The following is a 27,193-nucleotide window of genomic DNA, read 5'->3' as shown; positions in this document are numbered from 1 at the left end:
CTCACCCCTGCCTCCCCTGGAGTCTCTGATTGTTAGGTATTGAATGGTCTTTAAATGTAAAGCATTTGCATTTCTAGTAAGTTCCTAAGCAATGCTCTACCACTGGACTGTGGACCACACTTTTAAGAACCACTTGTCTAAGGAAATTAACTTCCCTCTTGTCTATGCCTGGAAGCAGGGGCATTTTCTCACCATCATCATTTATACCTCCAGGGTTTCTTTAAGCCCTGGAGAAAACAGAGCATTCTAACCGCTTTGTAATCTTGATGACCTTACCATTTTGGAGTCTTGATTTTGGCCTCTGCAAACAAGTTACTGAGCAAATATTTTCTTTCCTGGCCCCTTTATTCTTTCTGTCAAATAGCCTGAGACAGTCGAGTGTTCATTCCCTGGCATGAATGAACTGGAAGGTGTGCTCCCCTCAGGCTGCAGGGCCTCCAGTCCCTTTTCGCATAGCAGTGTGCAGGGATCTGTCTGAGGCCCGGTCGAGTGTATGTGAAAACTCACTGTAAAAAGTATGAGGAGACAGGTCACATGGATTCCACTCCTCTGATTTTCTTCTTTGGTCATGGTGACAACTGTAGTTCTTCCCAGGCCCTTTAAACAACTCTCTTCCCCTCAGCCAAAGAGTCCCCTTTGCTGTCTCCTTTATTTGAGTATTTCCCTTGTCTGCTTTTATAATACCAAGGGATTTACGTATAATTCAGGAGACAGTTTTAAATCAGCATTTCAGGGTAGGCAGAGCACATAAAGCAAGGTTCTCTCTAAATTTCTCTCCTTTTTACAACTCAAGGAGTGATACCCTTTCTTGGTACCAAATGGGATCACCCCTTTGATTACAGGTTAGGTAAAGTTTACTGGAAATGAGATGAATTCCTCAACACATTGGCTTAGAAGCTAGAAAGCTTCTTTAAAGATTAAACAGGTCCCATGTAAGAAGTACATGGACTGAAACCAAATTTTATCTGTATTTCAGCATCAGCAGTGGCTGCTATACTCTGGAAAAGGATTTTTATGGGAACAGGCAAATATCCCTAAAGAAAATATAATGGCCCCAGACCTCTGTATAGAGAAACAATTGGAGCAATTTAAATAACTATCTTCCTAAGAAGGAGTTTCAAGTTCTATTAATAAAAGGCAGTCACTCAAGATGAAAGTTTAGTATAACTCAAAAGTGAGTTATGTGGCCATTTCTTGATACAGATTCCCCATCTAAGACTTGGAAGATCATTATGGCACCTCACCGTACGTGGCAGTGATCAGCATTACCTGATTCATCGACTCTCATTTTCTTGGTGGGGCTGTCACAGTTCTCATCATCTGACATTTCCATCTCTTCCTCGCGGCGGATGCCCATGAGTTGCTCACTCTGAGCATTCCGGAGCTCCTGGAAGTAGAGCAGACGCATCAGCATACCCTTCCCAGTGTCTTCTGGCATTCTATGACTGACACACGAATGCCTAGAACCCAAAGGCTGTACTTCCCAGACATCGCCCCGCCTACTCGACAGTGAGGCTCTGAGGGGGCGGGGCAGTGGGAAGATGGGAGGGGCTTGGTGTCAGACCCAGGGGAAATTCCTGCTCGCGGATGACCGGGAGCAAATTATTTCATCTCTTGAGTCTCACTTCTCATTTGTGAGGAGGCGGATAAAAACATTCACCTCGTAAGACTGCTGTGAGGATTGCCCAGATACACCTATTATCTCGAAGGGCACATAGGAGGGATGCTTAACTAATCATCAGGAACAAGAGCAGCAGAATTTTTTAAAGTTCCGGTCTACCACTGACCCATTGTGTAACTTGAGGAATGTTTCTTTATCTCTCTCTCAGCTTCCGCTTACTCACTGGAATATTATGATAATAGTTTTAAGAATAAAATAAGTTAATGCATGTAAGAGTGAGCATCATGCTAAGACCCTGGGTTCACTAAGTTGATAATGTTGACAGCCTATTATTCTTCAGGCCAAATGTGCTCCTGCATGTGTGTATGTGCCTGTGTGTGATCACACACACACACCCCATTCAGATACCCAAATGGTAAAATTCAAAAGATGGAGGACAAAACAAAAACAAATGCCTTCTTTTTTGGTATTTCACATTATCATGTAGGGTTTGTTTTTGTTATGAAAACATCAAAATGTTTTAGCCATCATTTTAGGATTGTTGTTTTTGCAGCATTTTAGGAGCTTAGGATCTTATCTTACTTTCTCCACTTCCTGGAGGAGTGACTGCAAGCAAGCATTTAATTTCTTTGAGCCTTAGTCTATTCACCCATAAATGGGGAATAGTAGTAATACAAGGCTGTATGACTTCGAGTGTATGTGAAAACTCACTGTAAAAAGTAAAAAAAATTACATAATAAATTTTTTACTACTGTGTCTAAAAATCAGGACACTATAATTCATTTATGGTAATGGTATTATTATTTCTTATTAAGCTGCATATTATATATTTATGAATCCTTATCCATTCTGTTCTCTTACATGTCCTTAAACAAAACAAAACAAAAAACAGGGAAAGGCTGTATTATTCTTTTTTTCCCCTGCTTGAATTGAAGTTTATGAGTACAAGTCAAATAGTTAAAATAATTTCACTTTATAATAAATAAATCTATGAGTAACAATACTAAATTACAACCCCTAATTTATTAATGGTATGGCTTTAAACATAGGTCTAGTGCCCATTCAATGGATGTGCGTGACATATTATTCTGTGTTGGAGTTTCAATTTTCTCCTTCGCTCTCCTGTAGCATGATGGAGAGGAAATTATTTATTGCTAATGATATTGGCATATCAACTCTGAACCCTGGGAATCACCAGTGCAGGGGACAGGGGAAGAGGGAGGCAGGGAGGCAAGGTCCCTGGCACAGGGACACCCACCACAGGACAGCCTTGAGAGGTCACCAGGAGGATGGGCAATGCTTCCTCACTCGACCATGCCATCCACTAGGAAGAGGTGCCAATTCTGCCTTAACACCACTGGGTCTTGGAAGTGGATGTCACATGTGATTAGTGGGGAAGTTTTCAGGTTGTGAACAGCTAATTTTTCTACTGACAAAATGCCCAGTTCCCAAGCAAGTGGCTTGAAAATACTTGCAACAAGGAAAAGTCCGGTGGAAAGAATAAATGAGGCTGAAAGGGCCTGTTGTTTAGTCCCTACAATTAATGACAAACTGTCATACTGTAGCCATTCTTGTGGGGGAAGGGTGTTGGAAAGGCAAAATTGGAGGGGGGAAAAAAAAGCTCAGGGTGTTTCCACAGGGTGCCTCTGGTTCAGCAGTAAATTCAGCACACTCTAATAAATCTGTAAAGGTGTTGCAGATAATTAACAGATGCTGTACATGGGAATGAGGAAAAAAATCAAGCCAATTATCAAGCTTAAACGCAACTGAGAAATCATCCACAATGTTAAATTACCGACTGGTATTTAATCAATTAAGCGACACGTAGGAGAGAAAATCAAAGATAATTTAGAATTCTATTTCCTAGTATATCAAAAGAGGTGGTGGGGGTGTCAGGGAGGTACAAAGACCCGTTACAGAGCACCTCGCAGGACTGCATCCGTTTCTACCTCCCCGTATATACAGAGAAAAGCAAGCAGGCTTCCTTGGAACAAAGCTGGAAGCGGTTGTGTGGCCTGCTCAGCAACAGAGAGGACAGCCCCAGCACGGGGGAGGAGGGGGAGGGAAGGGGATGGACATGGTGGGAGGCGGGATTTAGATCGGTAACTGATATTTGCTGACACTCACATATGACTGACAGCCTTTTTATGTCCATATTATTCAGCAGCATGCCACTTGCCTTTCTCTTGACATTTCTTTTTATCATTTTTGGGCTTTATGCATAGGAAAAACATATAAACAATTCACAGATCATTCCCAAATCTGAATCATAGTTTATGGATTCTAATTTGTGTTTTCATAAACCTCAATTTGTATGTTTCCTCACAAATGAGGACTCTTTCCTCCCTCCTGAAAATCAACTTGGGTCTCAATTCAGTGTCTGGAAGATCATCAGATAAGCACCCTTTGTTTTTCTGGCCCCTGAGAAATTATAGAGATCCCACCTCCTCCTTACTCAGTCCTGAACAGAGGAACAGAACTGCATCAGTCACCAACCACCTTCTTAGGCATTTGTGAACAAAATGAAAAATGTCCTTCTTAACAATAAATTGCACTAGCATTTTAAGTGTCCCATTATTGTGAAGTCATTCAGTATTCACCATAACAACAGTGATAATAAAGAATTCATTTGGTATTCATGTGGATGTTACATCTAGTATCATTGGTATTCAACTGTAATTTAGCATTAGTTAATGGGCACTTAAAATGCTACCCAAATGATTGATATCACAGTACTTCGTCATTCCTCAAAGTCTGTATAAAACACTATTTTACAAGTGTGAGCCAAAAATCATTAAAGAAGTAAACCTTACCTTCTATGAGTTTGGGATTTTGAAAGAGGGGAATATCGTTTAGAGAACTTCAGTATTAACATGCTAGAGATGGAGAGGCATCCAAATCAAAAACATTCTCTCATTAAAAAAAAAAAAAAAGAAGCAAGCAAAGACAGTATACTTACTTTTAAATTACAGGTTCAAAGCGTACACTACACTGTGGAGTTAAAAATAAGAGCTGGACGACCCATGACTATGGACACATTCTGGTCCTTCTAGATGGCAAGGAAGGTCAAGTTATGGACTGTGCTTGGGGTAGATACTCACACTTCATACATGCATTGATGCAGAAAGGTGGACTTGGCTAGCCTGCACATTCACTCCCCTGAGGAAATTTGCTCTGGGGAGAGGTGGGATACAACCTACTGGCTAGCACAGGGTCTGAAATATTGCTTATGATGAGAAGAAAGGATGGAAGGAAGGCATACTTGCCACGTCTAGCCCAGAGAGCAAACCGTCACCATCACGTGTTTCAGAACACTGAAATAAACCTCTGAGTTTGTTTAAAAATGGGTCTTCTATTTTATGTTATACTTCTCTTCAAAATAGTCAGGCAAAGTGTCTTGGTTTATTTCCGATCTCTTCACTATAAATGGAAGAATTCTTTTCTCCCTTTGCAGGGGAGAAAAGCACTCTGTCCTCTAAGTATTAAGTCAGCTGCTTTCCTGGATAGGAACAAATCTGAGCTGGGTTTGGAGCTGACAGGGAGACAGGGCAAGGGCGGTGCAACTGCCAGTGTGACATAAACTGTAAGGGCTGCAGCCACATTACTCTCTGCCAGTCCAGCTGTGTGACGGTGGTTAAAAAGTAATAATAAAATCACCAACCTCAGAATGCTTTCGCCAAATGTCTATGTTCTTGCGCTGAGCTTTCGAGAAATGGTCCCAAGCTTTTTGTCTGGTAGAAGCGTTGAAAACGGCCACAATCTGCTCAACTTTGGTGAACAAGGAAGTCAAACAAGACAAGTAATTTATGTTGTGATCACTATAGGGAAGCAAAGCAAAGACACTAGGAGTCTATGGATGATGTCACAGTAGAAATAACATCATCAATATCCATCCAATTTGTGCCTTTTTGTACTTACATTTTAGCAAGGTTGGGGATGTCTCCCTTCAAGTCTGTCTCCATAACTTTAGGTTTTAAACCAAATTCTAAATATGACTGGGAAACATTTGTGGGTCTCTCCTTCCAAGCATTCTTTAGCTCTTACTTAAAAATGTGACTTGTGATGTCTATACACCTAGATCTACAGATACACAGGCACTGGTATTGGTCTACAGATACAGATACACAGACAAGGTAATGCCTGGGTTTGGGGATCACAAGGAAAGCTGGGTTGGAGTGGCTGAATGAGGAAGAGCCAAACATACATCTTTTTCTCTCTTGGTCTCCATCGCGAGGACTCAATTGCAGCCCTGGGAAGACATTACCATGTCCAAGTTCCAAGCTGGGGCAATGAGTAGTGTGTCATATCACCCCTCAATCTCAAGGGTCATTTTTACTCCTTGGCTCCTTTTCCTCCACCTATTGTACCCATGGCAGCCAGCCCTCCAGCCTTCTAGGGGGAACGGAGGCCATTGCCTCCACTTCAAGACAGACCAGGTCTCACCCAAACAGCGGTACTGGCATGCAGGTCTATGCCAGCACAATATGGTGCCCTCCATGGCTCATCATGACCACAGACCATTCTCCATTATTCCATTTTCACTTTCATAAGGCTTCCAAACCCCTTGAAGTTCTAACTCTATCACTTTGATGTCACTTAACACTTCTGTGGCTTCCAGGCACAGCACTGCTGGAATGATAAATGTCGAGGGGTTGTGAACCAAGCTATTCAGAGAAAGGTATGGGCTCTTAGCAGTTGGTGTTAAGGGTGGGATTAACCAGTGCAGATTCCGTCTTGCTTAAACAGTTATTGATCTAGTGAACATGGGATTGAGGAAAGTATAGCACTGAATTAACTATATGATTAAACCTGAGCTTGTAAATATTTAGTTAGAAAGTTTAATATTTAGTTAAAATTAGCTCTTATAGATGCTAATACTATCTTAACATAAATCTTTCTTAAGTGATTCCCAAGGCTCTATTATAAAAAAGGACATCAGAGCTCTTCCAAATCTTCCAGGTGTCCAAAGAATGACAAAGAGTAATAGAACTCCATCTGGTGTCACAATTCTAAAAATTAGCACACAAAATAGACAGGTCTAGAGAGCAGAGGAAGAAGGCATATCCCTTTCAGTTATCACATTGTAAATATTTTATAATGCTAATAAGCAACGACTTCATAATCTATGGGTGATTTTCACAGGGGCTTTCATGTTTACTGTTTTCCACCTCAAGAGAATCTCAGCTCCAAATTCCCTGTTTATTACCCTTGGCCACCACGTCCCATGAGGAATCTACTGCACTCAGTTTTAGGAGGATTTGCCTTCCATTTAGCTCCTGCTCTTCTCGAGTGCATGCAGCTCCCCACCCACCGCACCTGGAGGAAGTAACACTACCAGGCTAGTCAGCTGAGCTGTTCCAAGTGCTGACTGCCACCTACCACCAGCCCCCAGGGCTCTGCCTGGTGGCACCACAGCACGGCTCATGGACAGCTCCTCAGCCTGGTGCCTGGGCTTCCTGTTGTTTGTCTGCATGCAGGCTGGGGTCCCTGGGGACTTCAGGCTGCCTTTGTATGGAGCAGGCAGACCAAATACATGGTGGAATCTTTGTCAGACAAGATTGTCTGGCACAGGTAGTGGTCGTGGGATTGTTAAAGAGCAACAGGCCAATTGCTTGTAATAGCAGACTATTTGAATGGCATCATTTAGAAGAGTAAGAATTATGGTGTCCTGACACCAGGACCAAGGGGAAAGGACCATCAGGGCTGAGGCTGTATATTTGGATGGATAGTCACACTTGGTCCATCAATCAGGGAAGGCTGCTAATAAAGGTGATACACTAAAGAAAAAATTGTGTTCATCTATGTGTGTGTTGAGTTGGGGGAAGGTAAGAGAGACCAGTAGGAGTGAAGGAGTGAGGGGTGAAGGGAAAGCAGTTAGAAAAAAGACCCAACAGCATAATAATGCACAGGTTTACTGATAAAAATAGATCCCCTAATTTTACTCAAGCCATGTTCTACTGCGGATATTCCCTGTTTGAGGTGAAGTGCCTCAGTTATTTCAGAACATGCTATTGCCATATCCCAGGGCATAAGTTCAATTCATTCATTCATTCATTCAGTGAACATCTGAGATTTTACAAGTTAGCAGGTACTTTACTAACTGCTAGAAATTCATGAGTAAGACAGTTCTTGTCCTTGATGAGATCACAGTCTCTAGGGAGAAAGACAAGCAGCTAGTGATCCTATGCAAGAGAGGTATGGGTGACAGCTGTGGGGACAGAGAAACGAACTCAGAAGGCAGAGTCACCTCCAAAGAAGGTAGCATTTTTGCCAGGTCTTAAATAATGAATCAATGCTTGCTCCACACAGAAGGCAGAGGCAACCCAGTCAAAGGCTGCATGGAGTTGCGATAGGACTTTGTGTGAAAGCAGCTGGTGGGAATGGGGCTAACATGATGTGTGAGTGCATCAATAGGACCGTGCGTGCTGAATGAGACTGTGAGCTTACACTGTAGGTCAGAGAAGGCACATGGAGTAGGACTTGGTTGGGAGAAATGGTGAAGGCTTGAACTAAGACAGAACACTGGAAAAATGATGAAGGCTTGAATTAAGAGGGAACAAAGGGTCATTTGACAGAGTGAGTTGACAGGATGGTGGCTGACTTGCTATGAGGGAGCAGAAGGGAGACCAGGATGACCCCAAGCTTGGGAAGTACATCAAAGACTGAGAGGTGCAGGTGGAGGTCTGAGAAAGGAAGTAAGCGATTTGCTGTGGACGTGCTGACTTGGAGATGCCCAAAGTCACCCAGATGGAGCTGAAGGACATATTTGGATTACAGAAAGAAGTCAGAATTCAAAGAGATATGCCTTACATTTTCTGGGTCATCCTCAATTTCATTTAATTGTATTCTTTTCAATAGGTCAATTAAAAGCAAAGCAAATATAGTTAACTTTACTTACATTTTATTACCCACCCACATATTAACAACAAACGACCCCCCACCAGACCAAAAAAAAAAAATTCCTGAAACTGTGTTACTCAGCTTAGGTTTAAAAAAAATACTCTCACAAGTACGTCTATAGCCCAACTGACCTCTCTCATTTCTGCACAGACTGCACCTGAACCAGCCATTTGTCTTGCACATGTAAGTTCTTGGGCACACAAAGGACTCCGACAGAGTGCTTGGCTCAGCACAAATTCATCATCATTAGGGAAAACCACCTCAAAGAGTATGCCCTAATGAATGTGATTCCAAGACAGCATATTTTTAAAATCATAAATCAGGATGACTGCTAATATTGATGTCACAGGTAAGACCACACGCTCTTTACTGTCTCTGGCAGGGACACCAAAGAGCAGGGCATGAATGCAGTGACCCACTCACTACTCCAGTATAATTCATACTACTTAAAGCTACTAGTAGTCACTAACTAAACGGGATCTTTAGCCTCTATTTAAAAGCTCAGAGAAGAGACACATAGTAAACAAGAGGGCATTTGCCCAGAAAGCTAGCTTACGGAAGTTCCACAGCAGGCAGAACAAATTTCAATCAATCCCCCATGGTGCCTTCAGCAACCCAAGTGGCCTGCAAAGGGGCGGCCGAAAGCCCTGCACAAGCCTCTCTCATTATACGCTTAAACGCTGGGGAAGTATTAGCAGCAGAAAGAGCTCTCAGTCAGAAAATTTAAATTTACTCTTCATGGCTTTTAAATCTTTCCTCCCAAATCTGATGTTTTAAGTGGTTTGACTAAATTAGGTTGAGAATCACGAAAAAATTACAAGAGGTTGGGTTCTTCACAAATAAGCTTGGATGTCAGTTTTAGATGTCATAATAGGGTCCTAGTATACATCCCCGGCAGGTACAAATGAACATAAGGGAAGGATAAATAGAGCTTCAATGAAATCACTGAGTATTTTTTGCTGGTGCAAAACTCTGTTAACAGACAAACTGAGGCATATTAAAAATTTCAAGAGTTTGAGCAAACACTGATCGAATCAAGCAGCACCAGATTGGAGGTGGTTCAGAGCGCTCCCCTGACAGGAGCTGGGGACAGGCTTTTCCAGAGAAAAGGCAGGAGCAAAGCAAGGAAATTATGACTAGGCCATAGCTTAAAGCCTAGCTGGCTGTTTGTGACTGGTGTCCTTGGGTTCTGGTTTTTTAACCTGGAGGCATTTGCAGGCTTCGATTTGGTTTGCTTATGTGGGCCACCGTGGCATTAGAACTACCACAGTCTGATGCCCTCCTTGCTTACTTAAGCCCTGTAACTCCAGGGGGAAAATCCCGGGGCAAAATACCTTTAAAACCAAAATCAGTCAAAGGGAGAAATAAAGTGGGAGAAACCCGTTTATTTCATACAAGCAGTCATCCCGCATTTCTCTCGACCCAGCTGCAGAAAAGAGGCCCCTCCCAACCTCACTGGTCCAGATAAGCCCTTGCTCGCCCTTGTAATTAACTACTGATATGGAGATGGATTACTTCTCTCAACCCCTTGGAAACACCTATTGATATGGCCAGGTGAGAGATTCTGGAAATATTGCAATTTTACCCACAAGCCCCCACTAGTGATTATTCGTTATCTTACGCATGTGTGGGGAGGCACGTACACCCACCACACATGGGCATATATTCCTCAGAATTAAAAAAAAAAACCACAAGACTAAGTAATTTAGCAACATTTTCTTGTTTTTGGTACTTCCCCAACCTCAGAATGTTTAGAACATACTTCTTCCTTGAGTAAGAACTTTATAAATTATCTTGAGAAGCACTTGTCTTCCACCTTCTCAGGGAAGGCAGGCTCAGAACAGGACATTCGTTTAGCCAGGAACAGAGCACATTTAAACAAGCCTTCTGGGAAGGAGCAGGGCTCCCAGCACAAAGCCCCAAAACACAGACACAGCCCTTCTCCTTCACGCCCTCCTGACCACACTCTCCTCATGGTCCCAGCACCTCCTGCATCTTTTGTTCCAACTGAACAGCTGTGAAGGAGCCTTAAATCCATGTAGTGTCCCAAATACCTGGAGAAACTGATTAAGTCCTCACAGGCAGTCCACCTGCCTAAATACAGCACCTCAAACAAACCTCCCAAGCTTAGTTTTTGTTCTTAATGTTATCTGGGCTCACAATAGAGCCTTAACTCTGTCGGGTTCAGAGGAAATTTTATTTTCCCTTAAGGGATAACATTTTTCTAAATCCTCTATGAATAATAACTCACAAGAGATTTTCAAAGGCATGTAACAAACAAAACAGTTGACCTCCCTGGCCCTAGCTTGTTATTGTTGTTTTTAAATTCTAAAAATTAGAGTGGAATTGAGCCTTGGCCCTGGATTGAAGAATTATAAGGAGGGAATGTAGTGAGCTAGGCCCTCAGGACATCCAGAGAACCAGACAAAGCCAGAGGGAGGAGCAGTTTAGTGTCAGACATGGACAGGGGAAGCTGCTAAGAGATTCCCAGAGAGATTCCTGTGTGTTCGCTGGGTCCTGGGTGCAGAGGCGCCTGCCAGTCAGCTTGGCACAAAGCCCAGGAAATAAAGAATTAACATGGTCAAACCCATATGTTAAGGAGGCATGGACTGAATTTCAATTTGAGGAGGAAAAAAGGCATTGTGGGCTTTTACTGAGATGAGTAAAAAGCATTGCTGCGTGACATTGTGAATCCATTACAGCCCTGTTAAACCTGAGGCCAAAACACCACCAGCAGGCATCGTGTTTCTGAACCTCCTGCCTAGATGAAGCCAGGTATTTGGTTCTTTTGAGGAATGGAGTGGGGATAGAAAGGAAATGAAATGTGCTGATCAAATTACACAAAAAGAAATAGGATGTTTTTAGCAAATTTCAAACATACAGGATAGGGTGACATTGTTCAAATAAGTGGTAAAATATTAGGCAGACAGCGACTTTTTAAGCTTTCTATAAATCCCGTAACATCCCAGGGAACTGTAGATCCCCTTATTAATGCATATATTCAAATATTTTGGAGAGCAACAGAACAAAAAACCATAAGAATATATCATTTTAATGATTCCTCACAATTTATAGTATTTATTAGGCTTTTAAAATCCAATAAATCCCCTTGCCTTATCTCTTATACTTACAAATAAAAGTAATACATGCATATAAGAAAAAAGGAACAAAATTAAAAATAAAATCTTACCTTCTCATCCTGACTGCCTCCTATCCAGTTTCTCTCTTTATAGGTAACCACAGTGATGGATGCTAGCATTTCCATTCAGAGAAACAGGCATGCATATAGTACACACTGTGTCCATTTTGACATGTTAACCTTTTTTTTACTTATACGAAGTGCTATACCCTTGCTCATTTTCACTCAACTCATCTCAGAAATCCAGAAATCTATTCATATGGATACTACAGGCACACCTCATTTTATTGCACTTCACTTTATTGCGCTTTGCAGAAACTGCATTTTTTTTTACAAATTCAAAGTTGTGTCAACCTCGTGTCAAGCAAGTCTGTAGGTGCTATTCTCCAACAGCATTTGCTCACTTCATGTCTCTGTGTCACATGTTGGTAATTCTCACAATGTTTCAAACTTTTTCATTATTTGATTTGTTCTGGTGGCCTGCAGTCAGTGGTCTTTGACGTTACTACTATAATCGTTCCGGAGCATCGCAAACGGTGCCCCCAGAAGATGATAAACTTAATCAGTAAATGTTGTGTATGTTCTGACTGCCCCACTGACTAGCCATTCCCCCATCTCTGTCCTTCTCCTTGGGTCTTCCTATTCCCTGAAATACAACAATATTGAAATTAAGCCAATTAGTAGCCCTACAATGGCCTCTAAGTGTTCAAGTGAAAAAAAGAGTTAATTGATGTGACAAACTTTATTGTTGTCCTGTTGTAAGAAATTTCCATGGCCACCCCAACCTTCCGCAACCACACCCTGATTAGTCAGCAGCCATCAGTCTCAAGGCAAGATCCTCTACCAGCAAAAACATTACAATTCTGTGAGAGCTCAGTTGATGGTTAGCATTTTTTAGCAATAGGATATTTTTAAATTAAGATATGTACATTGCCTTTTTAGATACAATGCTATTGCATACTTAATAGAATACAGTATGGTGTAAACATAACTTTTATATGCACTGGGAAACCAAAAACTTCATTTTGCACACTTTATTGTGATAGCCATTTTTTTGCTGGGGTCTGGAACCCCAAACCTGCAATAACTCTGAGGTATGCCTGTATTAATAAGGCTGCAGTAAACATCTTCAGACATAACTCTTGATGTTCTTATATAAATACCTTTATAAGAAATTCTTATAAAGCAGCAGAAAAGATAGATAAGAGTATCTGTTTTTAATTTTTGAGAGCTATTGCCAGAATGCACTCCAATTTAATGCCCACTAAGAATTTTTTAGATTGTTTCTCTATCCCTTGTCAACAGTTAGTAATCGTTTAATTTTTGCTGATAGATGAGAAAAGGCATGAATTACATGATATAACCAATTCTCTGAACTTGAGCTATCTACAGTTGCAGTTTCCATTATGAATCATAGAAAAAAACCCCACAGACTCATCAAAGATACCCTTTTATCAGTAGCTGACTCATTGCAAAGAGTGCTCATCCATCTGGAAGGGGAAAGACCTACTTTCTGGGTGTCTCTTCTCCTTTGTGACCTTCAAAACCCTGCTTTCCTCTCAGTCACTACTAACTCCACTAAAGGTGCTATGAAATCATGCAACTGTAGTTGGCTACTTCTAATTACTCAGATTTACCAGGCACTATGCTCGATGATTTGAAATGCTGTTTTTCAAAGTGTGGTTCCTGGACCAACATCATTGGCATTACTTGGGAGCTTATTAGAATGCAAATGGTCAGCCTCCAGACCTAACTGATTAGAGACTCTGAGGGTGGGGCCTAGCAGACACTGTTTTTCTGTTTTTACATTTTTCCAGTTTCACCGAGATATAATTAGCATACGGCATTGTTTAAGTAAGTGTTAGGTGTAAAATATAATAATTTGACACATGTATATATGGCAAAACGATCATCACAATAGGTTTAATTAACATTCACCCCCTCACATTTACAATATTTTTTCTTTTGATGAGAACTTTTAAGATTTACTCTTGTAGCAACTTTCAAATATGCAATACTGTATGGTTAACTATAGTCACCATGCTGTACATTACATCCCAGCACTTACTTGTGACTGGAAGTTTGTACCTTTTGACTACCTTTACCCATCTCCCCTCCCCACACTCCAGCTTGGGGGACCCCCCAGTGCAGCAGACTGTTTCAACAAGCTCTCCAGGTCTTTCCAATGTGTGCTGAAGTTTGAGAATCTCTGATTTAAAACATCATCTCATTCAAATTTCCCAACAGCCTTCTGAGGCAGGTGCTTTGGTTTTGGCCATTTCACTGATGAAGAAACTGAAATTTGCAGAGAGGCAGAATTACTTAGTGAAAGTATATGACTCCAGGGTCATACTTGGCAAATGGTGAAGTTCGGAATGGAAATTGCGTCTGCCTAACTTCAAACCATGTATTCTACCCATTTCATACGTGTTTATGCTGTGGGCCAAAGTCTTATGAGCGCTGTGGAGTGCGATATGTCAGACAGGAAACCACGTGTTGGAGACACAAAGATCCAGACGCACTGCCGGTCCTCGCGGCCCCTGGGGGAGACAGCCTTGTTCACGGCTGAGCCACAGCATGATGTGGGACTTGTAGACTGTGCTGAAGGACGCAAGGAAGGCCTTAATGATCCCTTGGCTGACACTTTAAGGTAAGTAGAATTTTCTAGAGCAAAAAAGTCAAATATTTTAGGATGTGATGGGGTAGGAAGCTGCACTGACCTCTCTCTGAATCTGAGTTCAGATAGCGAAGAAGGATCAGTGTCTGGGAAAAGGACCCGACTCCTTCCTACTTCTGAGTCTCCCAGATGGGAACTCACTCCTTTCCACGTGTGCCCTCAGCACACACGTGAATCTGAACTCTATTCTGGCCTACTTTTATCACTGTTGTTGAATAAAAAACAAAATAAGCCTCAGGAGGTGGGGCTCAGGGAATGCTTTTAGGAATCAAACTCTGTCCCTAGGGCTGCACATGGGAGGGAAGGGGGAGTGAGCAAGCCTGGGTTACTAAAGTCTCAGCCGCACCACTAAGCAGCCGTGTGGCCTGAAGAAAACCTCTACCTGCTTGAATCTCAAGGCAAAGGGGAATGGACTAGTCAATCCTGAAAATCCTTTCTATCTCTGTGATCCCACAGACCAGGGGTCAGCAAGCTTTTTCTGCAAAGGAACAGATAGTAAATATTTTTGGCTTTGTGTGTCAATCATACAAACATGCTGCTAGAGAAGGAGCCTACGTATCTAAGCAGCTTTTCTCCTTAAATAGAAATCCTCTCACTTTGTGGCTGCTCTTCTATGATTCTCCCTGGGCACAGTTTTCTTTTGTCTGGGCATGAACACTAAGTTGTACTCCTTTTTGATGCACAAAGAGTCAAGAGCACACCATCTCTGCCTTGATGTAATTTTACCGACGCCTCATTTTTCCTCAGAACTAGGCTGAAAGTGTCCTGGCTTTAAAAAGGTTTGGGGATTTTTTTTGGTTTTTTGCATGTGGATTCTTTCCAAAGTAGCTCAGAGGCGTTTCCTCACAGTCTAACCTCCCCCTTCCCCCAACTTCCCTGTACATTTGGCAGGGGCTTCTTTTCCAGTCCCTATAACTGGGCTCATTTATATCACGGCAGCAGGGTTTTCATTAGCTCCCCAAAGTTCTCTTTTTTCCTGAAGTGCTGTGTTTCAGTCAACATGTACTATGTTAGTTTTGGAAATATAGCCTTCTCTGATTCTTATTGTTCCAGAGTGGAAGACTTAGTTTCTCTGTCATATTTTGCTATCATTAAAAATTTTTTTACCATTGATCCTACTTGGTATGACTTGGCTCAGTACATGTATTTTCAGGGAGACTGAAAGGAGAGAAATCAAAGGGAGGCTCGGCTCCAGTCCAGCAGCCTCCCAGCACCCAGGACTGTCAGCTCTGGGGCGCTGTGAAGGATACAAAATTCTACACTTATGCTTGATTTGAAAGTTTTTATCAAAAATATTTTCTCTGGACAATTTTCCCTGAAAGCAAAGAGTACTTTTTAATGAAAATAATGTTTCCAGTGCTTAAAACATTGACAAATATTGCTATTAGCATAATTTTGAGGAGAAACAGAAAAGTTGTCAAGTTGCTAACGTAGTTATGGGGAATTTTTTTTCCCATGGATGAATGATAGCAATGATGACCTCAGACTCAGAAAAACATTTTAACACGTCATAAAATTTTGTTTACAACAGCAGGGATGTAGGAGCCAAATTTCCCTTGGCAGAAATTAAAAAAAGAAAAAAGTTTAGCTGAGGTGATTTTAAGGAGTAAATGATTTCAGAAAGAGCTTTTCAGGCAGAAGAAATGTGGACAAGGACAGCAATGTGCCTGAAAGGGGGTCACAGTAAACACGGAGGTCGGAGAGCCCTCACGTTTCCCTCTGGCACTCAGTGCGCCACCTGGTGCTAAATAGGGACCCAGTAAGTAATTGTGGATGAATTTCATCATTCATTCAAACACTGAGGCTTTTATGATTTTAGCTAAGGACATAGATGAGGACATGAAAAAGTATTAAGGCCAGAGCAGGTCAAGCCTCTCTGCAGGAATTCTGACCACTTGGCCTCATCACCAATGTGCCCCCTACACACATTCTCAGGGTTCAAGGATGGCTTAAAATTCACAGTGTTTCCCAGCAGATGCACCCTCCCAGCAAGGTGGAAGCAGGATGTGTGTAGAGAGGAATAGTTGACCCTCTGTTGGGTGGCCAGCTCAGGAGCTTTGACATACTGGCTGTGTTTAGACAGCCTGAGGTGTTGAAGGGTCCACGCCACTCATACAAGGACTTCAGACTTTTTTGAGTGGAATGGACCTTATCAGACTGTCAAATCAAACCCTTTCACTATAGAGATGAGAAAACTGAACCTCTGTGTTCAACAGACTTCCTGAAAGTCACCTGGCTGATTAATGGTTGGGCTAGGATTAGAACCAGGATCTCTTCATGCCTAGTGAAAGTTCTTCCACCATTTGCTGTTTTCAAGATCTAAGGTAAGGTTGATGCCATTTTTCTATCATAAATGTATACAACAAACTTACATGATAGTTCAAACCTTTCCAGTCTCCAGGTTTAAAAAATATCAAGAGCAGTACTGTAATAATACTTCTGTAAAATTCCCAACCAAAGTATATTCTACATATTCTACTTGGAGGAGAATGGCACAGTAGATACAGCAAAGCCAACTGAGATCACTGTTTTTAAAAAAGTACATTTAGAACATGTTTTGCAGTTAATAGGTTCCAGCCCAATTTCCAATACCACCTTCATTTCTATCTATTCTATTTGATCAGCAACCGATACTCGTAACTGGGGTCTTACAAGAATTATGCCAGATGCAGGAGTGCTGTATTGAGGTGGCAAAAGAGAACAATAAATGACCTCTGTCTCTGTTAGGCTTACAATATTGCTAGAGGAAAACAAACAAAAACCCCCAAACCTGATGTTAAAAGAGTTAGAAAATAATTAAATACTCAAGTAGTGCTAACAAGGGCTGCAGAAGGTAGGAGAGTGAGAGGTGGTAACGAGTAATGGAAGATCAACAAGGTTTTCCGGAGGAAGTGCGATAGGAGCTGGGCTTTGATTCCACCCCGGGGAGGAGGGGGACACTCAGGCAGGGATGGTGCAGAAGCACGAGTGTGGAGGTGGAAAGAAGGGTACCTGCTAGAGGCAAATGTTTCATTTTCCAACCAGATAGCAGCATTTATAGTCAATGTAATGTCAGCACATTTTTTCAACTCCACCTGGAAGTCATAAATTTACAGTGATAACATCCTCCTCCGATCCTTTTCGTAAACACACACACATACACACAATAGTAGACAGCAAAGTGTGCAAGGAGCCAGGAGTCTTGGGTTCTCAGTGCACCCATACATTGCTAAGGACCAAGGCTTTTCATGTCGGACCCGCTTTCCTCCTCTATAAAATGAGAGGGTTTGGGCTGATGAGTCGCTCAGGTCTCTTCTAGCTCTGACATTCTGCAGTTTCTGCTTATGAGTCCTGCTTATTGTATTTATGGTGTGGGTTCTTAAATGAATATTAATAAAACCTTGTCCAGTACCATCGGCTTTCCCATTGCTTTTTTCCCCACTTTGCTCCTTTTTCTCTCTTCTCTCACACCAGGAAGTATGTTGGGAAACACCAAAGTGGGAATATCATGGAGTGTTTAAATTTTCATTAGCTGTGTGTGTGTTGTAACAAGGCATGCACAATTGATCATCTTGGCATGCATATTAATAATTGAATGCTGCGGTACATGCTCCTGCAACTTTATAAACAGCTCCTCTCTGAGCTTTTGAAATGACAAGCTTTGCTCCTAACTGAAAGACTGAACGTGGGCAGGCTATGGGGAGTTCCTATGAATGCACACTTTGAAAAAGTAAAGATCAAAACCCAAAGTTGCTCAGTTGGGAAACTTGGGGAGTTAATTCCAAATGTTGGTGAAGAAATGACATAAACATGAGTCAAGGATGATAAAGGATAAGGAGACATAAGAAGGAAATGATTCACCTGGACTGAAAATATTTTCTCCTTCTATATCTAGCAAGTGACATCTTAGATCCAGCTGGCCCAGAGAAGAAGAGAAAGCCCCAGGTGCCACATCAAGATAGACGGTGTCCTCATCTACCATCTTTGACAATTGCACATCTGTGGTCAGAAGTAAAAAATGATCCCAAATAGAACTGAATGGGTGCTGTACTCTCCACACCTGTGGCTGGGGCCTGCTGCTGCCCCTTGATGTTTTAAGCCAAGGCTCAGATGGAAAAATGACAATTTGATTCTATTTAATAGCTGGTCCTGCAGTGAAGGCCAGAGATACGAAAAAGGTTGAACTTAAATGTTGGCAGACTGAACACCAGCAAAGCCAGAAGGTTACTGCTGGACCTTGAGGTAGAGTTGAAATAAATCACAACTTTTCCCTTATATTGTTTTTAATGGCTTTTGATTTTTTTCCCTGTGAGCAAATGCTATTTGCTCAATGATGAGAGCGAGGACAAATATGGCAGGTAAGGCGAGGACATGTAGTCCGGCTTCAGGACGAATAATGAAATCCCCCTTCCCCTGTGCCACCAACTGTTTCTAGCAAAATCTGTACAGGAACCCACACTTTTATTGTGCTTAGATCTTTGCAATGTGCCTGCACTTCCCGGGAGGCTGTGAAATGAGCCCTCCGTCAAGACACCAGGCCAGCCTGACTTGCTGTATTAAGCTACTTCATCAATACACCTGCTTCCAAACTGCCTCTAAAGGAGAGGCCACCCCCGAACACTATGGGGAAGGACACAGGTGCCGTGGCGATCTTTTCAATGGGGTGGGGGAGGAGCGCACAGGTCTACTGACAAATAACCAGGAAATTGCCTGCCTCTTAGAAGAAGAAAAAGCTGAGATGCCACTTTTGAATTTTAGTGCTTAACAATCCTAATCAAATTCTAAATGAGAAAGGCAAAATGCGATTCCTGTGGTGTTTGCCAGGAATATGAATGCAGATCCACGGGCATATGCCTAGTTCTTCTTTTGGAAAAAACAGCAAGTGTGTCAATCACTGTGGACTTCAGAGCTTATTATTTTGGAAGCAGCCCTATGTACTGATACCAAATTCATCCCACCACACTGAACTGGGCTGCAGAAAGCAGAAAATGTGGCTGAGACAAACATCATTTTATCAAACAGTGAGATACATGTAAAATTCAAAGGATGATGAAATGTGCACACACCTAGCAGATTAGCCAGGTTACTACTAATATTTTCATGATGAATGTTAGGATTTATTCCCCTTTACATCTGGGGAGTAGTCATCTTTGTAAAAAGACATAAAAAAGAATGGAAAATTCTGAAGCTGCTCCGTGAAATGTGCAATCTTCCTGTTCTACCTCAAAGGCCTAATTCAAGCTCAGGTTCACAGTTCAGGTATCGCCCCTCTTCAGCTCATCCTGATGGGTCTTAGCTGTCAGGGGCTCACACAAGGCCCCTCAGGCGCTCCATGGCTGGGATGTGTATCCTCAGTCAGCACTGCAGGCTGTCAAGATCCACCAGATTTTCACAATTTCTGTTGGTATCTGTTGGTTGCTGAAATACTTCCAGAAACAAATTCTAGGACTAAGGTGGGGATGGGGGGGTGGGGGTGTCCCAAATAGTAATAGGAACATGGGAAATGTGCAGGTTGTTGGACAGTTACAATTGCAGAGTGTCAACATGAATTTTTCTGTTGACTCTTTTACCCTGATCCTCTCAATACATCCCACTTGAGCCTGCAACCAAGAAGGTAAAGTACAGGGATCTCCAATGAAAGCATAGCCAGTGAGCTCTGTTTTTGATTTGCTTGGTTACACATGGAAGCTGAAACCCCATTCTCCATGGACAGTGCCCACACCAAAGCCAAACTATGTCACGAGGTCCCTGGGGACTTCTGAGCACACTGTTCCAGGCTGCCTTCCTGCCTTCCTTCCAATTTACTCACTCATTCACTCCTCATCGAGTATTTGTCACTCACACATCTCCATGTTCCAGACATTTGCTATGTATCGATGACTGAGAGAGACATGTCCTATCCTTATGATGCTTGTTACAATAATCAAAAGCAGAGAAACCATTAAATCATTAGAAAGTTTGGTTAAGTGTTCCAAAGGACCTAATAGGATGCAGTGATGGTAGGCCTACCAGGAGAGGGTGGTTCAAGAAGGCCTCTCCAGAGGGGTGGCCTCTCAGCCAAGACCTGAAAGATGAAGAGGATCCCGGCATGCTGAGGGTGAGGGGCCGAGCACATCAGACAGAGGGACAGATGTGCCCTGGCTGGGAGGTGGGAGGCTCAGTAGGAAGGGGGCCGACGGGAACGATGCATAGCAAGTCCAGGGAAACTGCCAGGGGAAAGACAGGCCTGGAGAGCTTTGGAGGCCAGGGAAAGTGACTATTATCTTAAATGCAATGGGAAGCTACTTAAAGGATTGCAGTGGGGAAGATATGGACTGAACTATATTAGATGATGTGTGAAAAACAGACTGAACAGTAATAGAAGTGGGAAAGAAGGGAACATGTATGACAGAAACTGCAAAATGCCTCCCAGTAGCCATTCTCCCCTACTTCCCTACTACGAGGACTCCAGGTCTATTTTGGAGAGCAATAGGTCCAGTCAAAAAGTGTTTTCCCATTTGCCTTGTAATTAGGCATGACCACATGTGGTAACTGCACAAAAAGATGTAAGGGGAAATCTGTTGGGGATCTTTGGTTAAGTCTTGCTTTCTTGCACTAAAGCTACACCCCATCGGCTTTTTTTACTTTTTTTTTTCTTGTGTGACTCCTGCCTGTAAAAAAGGATGTGATGGTAGGAGCGACAGCAGTCATCTTCGACAACCATCTAGGAAAGTCTAATAGCATTATAGGAACCTCAGGCCTGACAGCCTTGAACCACTGACCCAGTGCCAACAACAAACACCTAAATCTGGATTTTACTGTGTGTGAAAATAAAAAAACCGATTTGTTTAGGACAAAGTTTGGAAGGGTTTTCTGTTACTCACAGGTGGACACCATATCTAACTGACACAGCAGGCTATCATCCCAGTTCAGGCAGTCTGCCCGTGAACGGTGGCCATTAAAAAAATGAAGAAAAGTAGTCAGTTTTCAATGCTAAAATAACAATTTCCTGATGGCCTAGCTGTGGGCTCTGGTGGTGGGAGATGGTGGGTGTAAAAATTACTTACAAGACTTTTGTCTGAGAATTTACTAAAGAAGGAAAAACTGAACAGGAACAGGTTTGAAGATCAAAAGGAAGAAGTCAGTTTTTGATATTTCATAGTTGAGGTGCCTGAGAGGCATCCCTGAGAGTCACGGCCACTCCCGGGTTACCCTGAGGTGGGAGCATCCTCCCAAACTCCTGGTCCCGCTGCAGCCCTTCCTGCTCCGCTTTCCAGGGAGGAGCGCGCCAGCCTACCTGTACAGGGCGCTCCCTCCCGGCTGCTCTGCACGCTGAGGGCCCCAGGCAGGCGGGCAAACTTGCGGCCAGATGCTCAACCCCGAGGACCAGCACTCGGAAGCCCTGAGGGCTGCAGGTCCCAACCTCCTTCTCCAGATCAGCTTTTAGCAGTAATAAAATGCTGACGTTTGGATCCCCACACTCTAGACTTCGTTTCTCTCTCAATATTTCAAACCCAGGGCAGTTTATATGTATATAATGTTAGACACCTCACATTCTTTCAGCCACATAATCCAGGCATCTTTTTAAAAGGTGGTTCTTTGAATAGATATAGCCAAAGCACACAAAATTCCTCCCCTAATCTAATTTACAGAGTACTTTTTGCTCACTAGCAACAATTCTAAGTAAACTCACATTCTTCGGCAGTTTACAGCCCCACCTGGCAGGGAAGACTCACCTTGACTCTAACAACAAAGACAGGATGGCAGCCACACATTGAGATTAGGGAAGGAATTCAGTGTACTTTGGCAATATCTATTCAAAGAACTACCTTTTAAAAAGAGTCAAGGGTTGAGTCTTCCCTGCCAGGTGGGGCTGTAAACTGAGGAGGAATGTGAGTTTATTTAGAATTGTAGCTAGTGAGCAAAAGGTAGTCTGTAATTGTGCTCCTGTTCAGGCATTTGGCCTCCTGCCGTAACTTTGCAGGAATTGTATTATTAGAGTTGTGACCTTTCCTTCTCTTCCTTTTCTCCATTACCAATCCACCCTTACCTCTCCCTACCTACAAAACCATTTTTGCTTCCCTATTTTAAAGAGTGGTATCAACTTTTAGTGTTCTTTATCCTACCCCTAGTAACCCTAACTTCAGAACTGCTGGACACACACAGGGGTAAAGGGCCATTCCTCAAGACTGGGCGACCTGGGCAAGGTGGTCTGATAACGGTCCATGTGAGATAGAGGAGTTCCACTTTTCCTATGCCTTTTCTACACAGATATGTGGCCCAGGTTGGTCTCGTATTGGATATTTTGTCACTTATCTGCATTTGTCATCTGGAGTTTCTTACATGATATTTTACACCACTGTAAAAACTGTCTTTTGACAACAAAGTCATACAATACATGTTTACACTTAAGATCCTGGTTTTTCATGCTGCTCTCTCTTCCCATCCTAACAGCTACATTAGCTCTTGGGTCTACACTGATGAAAGAGTTGATAGGCATTTTGGCACATTATATCATGGAAAATAATACTTATTCTCAGAACGATCATGTAAATTGTGTATGTCCCGCTCCTGTGTGGCACCCTGCACCTGGTATAGAATGGTACACAGCATTGTTACGGTGTCATTCAATGGTTTCACCGAGCACAGAACGTCAGCAGCTGTGATGCATTATGCCACTGTGATGTTAATGACAGACACAGAGTGCCCGTAAAAAAATATATGCCCTTTTTCTGAATAGAGCCCTGGGTAATTGCCCTGACTATTGTTCTATAAGAAAGCTCCATTTATACCCTTCATCAATTTAGGGTCTGGAAAATCACCAGCATTAAGTAGTAAAGGCAATTTGCTTTCCAAATGAAGAAAGGAGGAAAAATATTAGTAAAAAAATCTCTATCCCTGATTTGCCTGTGTTGACAGACAAAGCTCACCTCAAATTAAGGATCCTGAGGAGTTGTTTTTCGGATGTTACCTTCTTCCCAAACAGAGCCCAGGGACAATGTGTTTGGGGTCTGCTTCCTACTGTCAGTAGGAGGACAGGCGGGTCTGTGCACAGCCCTTGGGGATGAGTGGCTGCCCTCTGGGTGTGGTGTGAACTGTGGTGGGTCCAGCAGGCACGGATGCGTCTGGTTGCCCTGCCCTGGCGGCCCGCCTGGTATTCTGAGGAAAAGCTGCAGAAATGTTGCTCACCTTGAGAAGTAAGCTCTCAGGGTAGGGTCCGTGTTCCTCCAAGTTGCCACAGAACATGAAATAGGTTATGAGGTTTGCCATTCAATATGGAGTAAAGTGGGAAATTATTGAACTACTTACCCCCAAATGAAAAAGTAAAATGAACACAAAGGAAAAGGTAAAATCACAATAAAACAGATGGTCCCCAAAATTGTACTTACATTGAGTGAGGATTCCGGTTAAGGCATTTTTAAAATTCTCCTTGGCTTCCTCCATCTCTTGCTCATGGGCAGCTTTTTCATTCATCAGCCGGCGCACATGGCTGTTGGCCGACTGCACCATAGAATAGAACTGGTTTGCAGAACGTCTGTTCACTTCCCCTCGTTCAATCCAGGAAAGTAGCACTGTGATAGCTTCTGAAAACTTGCTATCATCTGGAAGTGGAACACCACCAAGTACATATCATGCCAAGGCAGGAAAACATACTTTACTTGGGCCCCTCATAGAGGCAGAGCGTGGTGCGTCCTAACGGATACATGTTTCAGAACTTGACATATCGGCTTTCCTGAGACTCACTGCTCCGCCATCCCTCAGCTTCTTTTGTCTCATCTGACTCCACAGCCCCGGAGAGCCATCCCACAGGCACAGGGTGGTCCACTCTCTCACCCACCCACTTGGTGAGCTCCATTTTAGAAGATCTGTCCCAGGCATTCTCTGTAATATGGCACAACCTCACTCTTCCACCAAACTCTGACTTCTCTTTCTTATGACTGGCTCCAAAAACCATTATTAACCTATTTGGCCTCTACTTCTTTTCTTCATTCTCTCATCAGAAATCTTATACAGTGATATTAATTTTCCAACATAGAATCAAGCTGAGTTAGTGCCAAAATGTGGACAACAGATTAAATTACTTTAAAACTGGTTGTAATATAAGATCATGTTCCCAAGGTGGTTGTAGGAATAAGTCAATTCTTTTTCTACTGCAGTTCGAAACTAATTTCATTTTAGGTTTAATATAATGTATTTGATTAGGTTGAAAAATAGGGTATTTTCTTGTTTTTAACAAAAGAGCCCTGCTCCCTTGGGTGGTTGCTTAAAAACATCTGGTGAGTAAAATAAAACTCCTTTACCAAATATGAATCACCCTCTATCCATTCATCTGGAGTGTATATATGTATAGAGTGTATATATATGATGTGGTTGCTGTTTGCTTGGGAAGTCTATTGCAAACCCACCTGAACCTGGTTTGAAGTATGTGTGTGGGGTTGGGGGGCTCAGAGTAAGGAATGAGGTGCCACTTACAAATAAGTGATGCAGTTTGTTTGAAAGAAAGCAAATAGACTTGCCTGTTTGGGAATGGTTACTGCAACAAATCTGAGGTGTGGCTTAGAAGGAGAGACAAAGCAAGCTGGAAGGTAATTAAGTTAATTCCAACTGGAAGTTGTGTGTCAGTTGTAACAACATTGATCGATCCTACTGCTAAAAGCACATAGCATATATCCCATGAAACGGGGTGGGCGGGGGAGTCTTTCACTTGTATTTTTCTATCCCTGGAAACCAATTTCAGAAAAATATCCTACATTTTCAAGTAAACTAAGTAGACTCTGATTTCAAAAATCAGAAGTGAAATTTGACTGGAAGATTCAGATTCTTACTTCATTGATAAGTACTAAGTGCCTACTATGTCCCCTCTACTGAAAGAATATCAGAAACATCCTTATGCATTGTGCATGTATGTGCTATATGTGTATGCATGTGTGTGTTCAACACACACACACATACATACACATATACACATACATATATACACTCCACATGAATGGATAGAGGGTGATTCATATTTGGTAAAGGAGTTTTATTTAACTCACCAGATGTTTTTAAGCAACCACTGTTGTTAGTATTTTACATAGTGTACAAAACCTTCATTTCTGGAGCACTCTGTGTCTCGTACAGAAACACCTTTGGTACCTTTTCTTCTCGAGGCCCCCCTCAGACTAGGGCATGACTTCCTCGCTGTGGTTGTTCCTTGCCCAGGAGGTACGTGCACTGAATGAAGGCAGGATCGGCCCAACCCAGGGCATCAGGAGGGTGCTCTGCCTTCTCCAGGACGGAAAGACTTATTATGGATGCGTTATTGATCACCCACCATTCCAGGCCCTCCCACTGTGTCAGGACAGTCTGGGCATGGGGGTCACAGCGTTTTTTCTGTGCAAACCTGCCCTCAGCCCTCACACTTCACCAGCGGAGATAACTGGCCAGGGAATGCACCTGGCACCCTGCAAGGGGAAGACTCAAGTTTCCAGGAAAATCTGAACCCTATGGCACAGAACCCTTGCACTCAGTATCAAGCTGGCTCATACAATTTTGTTGATTCTGGAATTCTGTCTAAGTTCAACCCTCAGTGAACTCCAGCTGCAGTGGCTGCTTGTCTCATTTCATGGACTGGAGCGGCTTGTATAAGATAAAATCCATCATACAAGTTAACATTACGTTCAGCCCATGGAGAGGCCCATAATTTAGCATTATGTTTGTGAGCGGCCCACTGTGACCGTTACAGTCAGAATAAATTTTGCTGCCCTCACACTCTCTACCTTTCTTCCTGCCAATATATGTTAGGAGAATGGACGTCCCAAAAGACAGCAGAAATAAACCTAATGCTTATAAGAAATATTTTTTTTTCTCTTAAAAAAACAAGAAGAAAGAGAACACTGATTTCATGTACCATTTTTCCCCTTTGCTGTGACTTTCATCTCTGCATTACGCAGAGAAAAGAAAAATCCTCAATGTTTTTGTAAACTGGTTTGCAGGGAGATAGTGAGCAACGCTGCCCTTCTACCTTCCTCTTGTGCACTGGGAGTTTTTTCTTCTCTTGCTAATGGTCATTTGGGTCATAAATACAATAATTTACCAGCAGGGAGAATACACTTACATTTTTTAAATGTATCCTGGACCTAAAACATAAGTTCACTAGTGGATTATAGTTAAATGACAGTTTTCAGAAAGAGAAACAGCATTTTTAAGGATGAAAAACTGGAAATACATAATTTAAAAAGTAAGTAGGCAAGAGACTTCCTAATATTTTAACAAGTGTTAAAAATTATTTAGCACAAGTAAGAATAGGCAGTATTCTATCAGCTTAAAAGAAGTAGACAGCTTTGAAAACTCCCAATTTCATCCTCATTTCTGCACTTTATGAAACTGGCAGACCAGTATATGATTGATGTCCTGACATTCAAATTAAATGTAAAAATATTAGTTAAGGCATGACTGGTAAGCCTAGTCAATATCTGGTGCCAGAAGAAGTGACTTTATATTAATTCAGACTAAGTCAGCAGCTCTCACTGAATGGCTACAGGAGTGTATTGGAAACGGACATTTTCAATATCCAACTGTAAATTCAATTTTGTATTCAGTGGAAAGATCACTGAGAAAACAGAAAACAATATAAACTAATTTAAACAGGATTTAGATTGCAGCACTAAAGCTATTCATGCGGAAAGAAATTAACACTGCTCATACAAATCACATAAAAGATGCACTTATAAAAATACCAAATACTTCCTGTGAACATGCTTATGCATAACTCTGAACCTGGGTGTATGTAAGAAACTAGAATGTGCACATGAGCTTTTTCAAGGTAAGAACTGGGAAAATTGGTATATTATGCAGTGAATATGGACCATTTGCTCATTAAAAATTGCCCAATGTTTTCTAATCAGGGTCCTCA

General features: G+C 42.2%; 1 protein-coding gene across 16 annotated transcripts in view; it reads right to left on the bottom strand.

Annotated features, from left to right (window-relative positions):
• The window catches only part of ENOX1 (ecto-NOX disulfide-thiol exchanger 1), a 572,438-nt gene that overhangs the window by 107,285 nt on the left and 437,960 nt on the right, over positions 1 to 27,193 (bottom strand). For all 16 annotated transcript variants that reach the window (XM_057494467.1, XM_057494476.1, XM_057494470.1 and 13 more), the window contains 3 exons: positions 23,685 to 23,897; positions 5,283 to 5,389; positions 1,270 to 1,387 (listed from right to left, as the gene is read on the bottom strand). In XM_057494467.1, coding sequence (XP_057350450.1) covers positions 1,270 to 1,387; positions 5,283 to 5,389; positions 23,685 to 23,897 — 438 coding nt within the window. The remainder of the gene's footprint in view (positions 1 to 1,269; positions 1,388 to 5,282; positions 5,390 to 23,684; positions 23,898 to 27,193) is intronic.

The sequence above is a fragment of the Manis pentadactyla genome, chromosome 17 (assembly GCF_030020395.1).
Source record: "Manis pentadactyla isolate mManPen7 chromosome 17, mManPen7.hap1, whole genome shotgun sequence".
In the NCBI taxonomy this organism is placed as follows: Eukaryota; Metazoa; Chordata; class Mammalia; order Pholidota; family Manidae; genus Manis; species Manis pentadactyla.
Note: the sequence above shows the minus strand (reverse complement) of the source record. Positions and strands in the feature narration are given on the sequence as shown.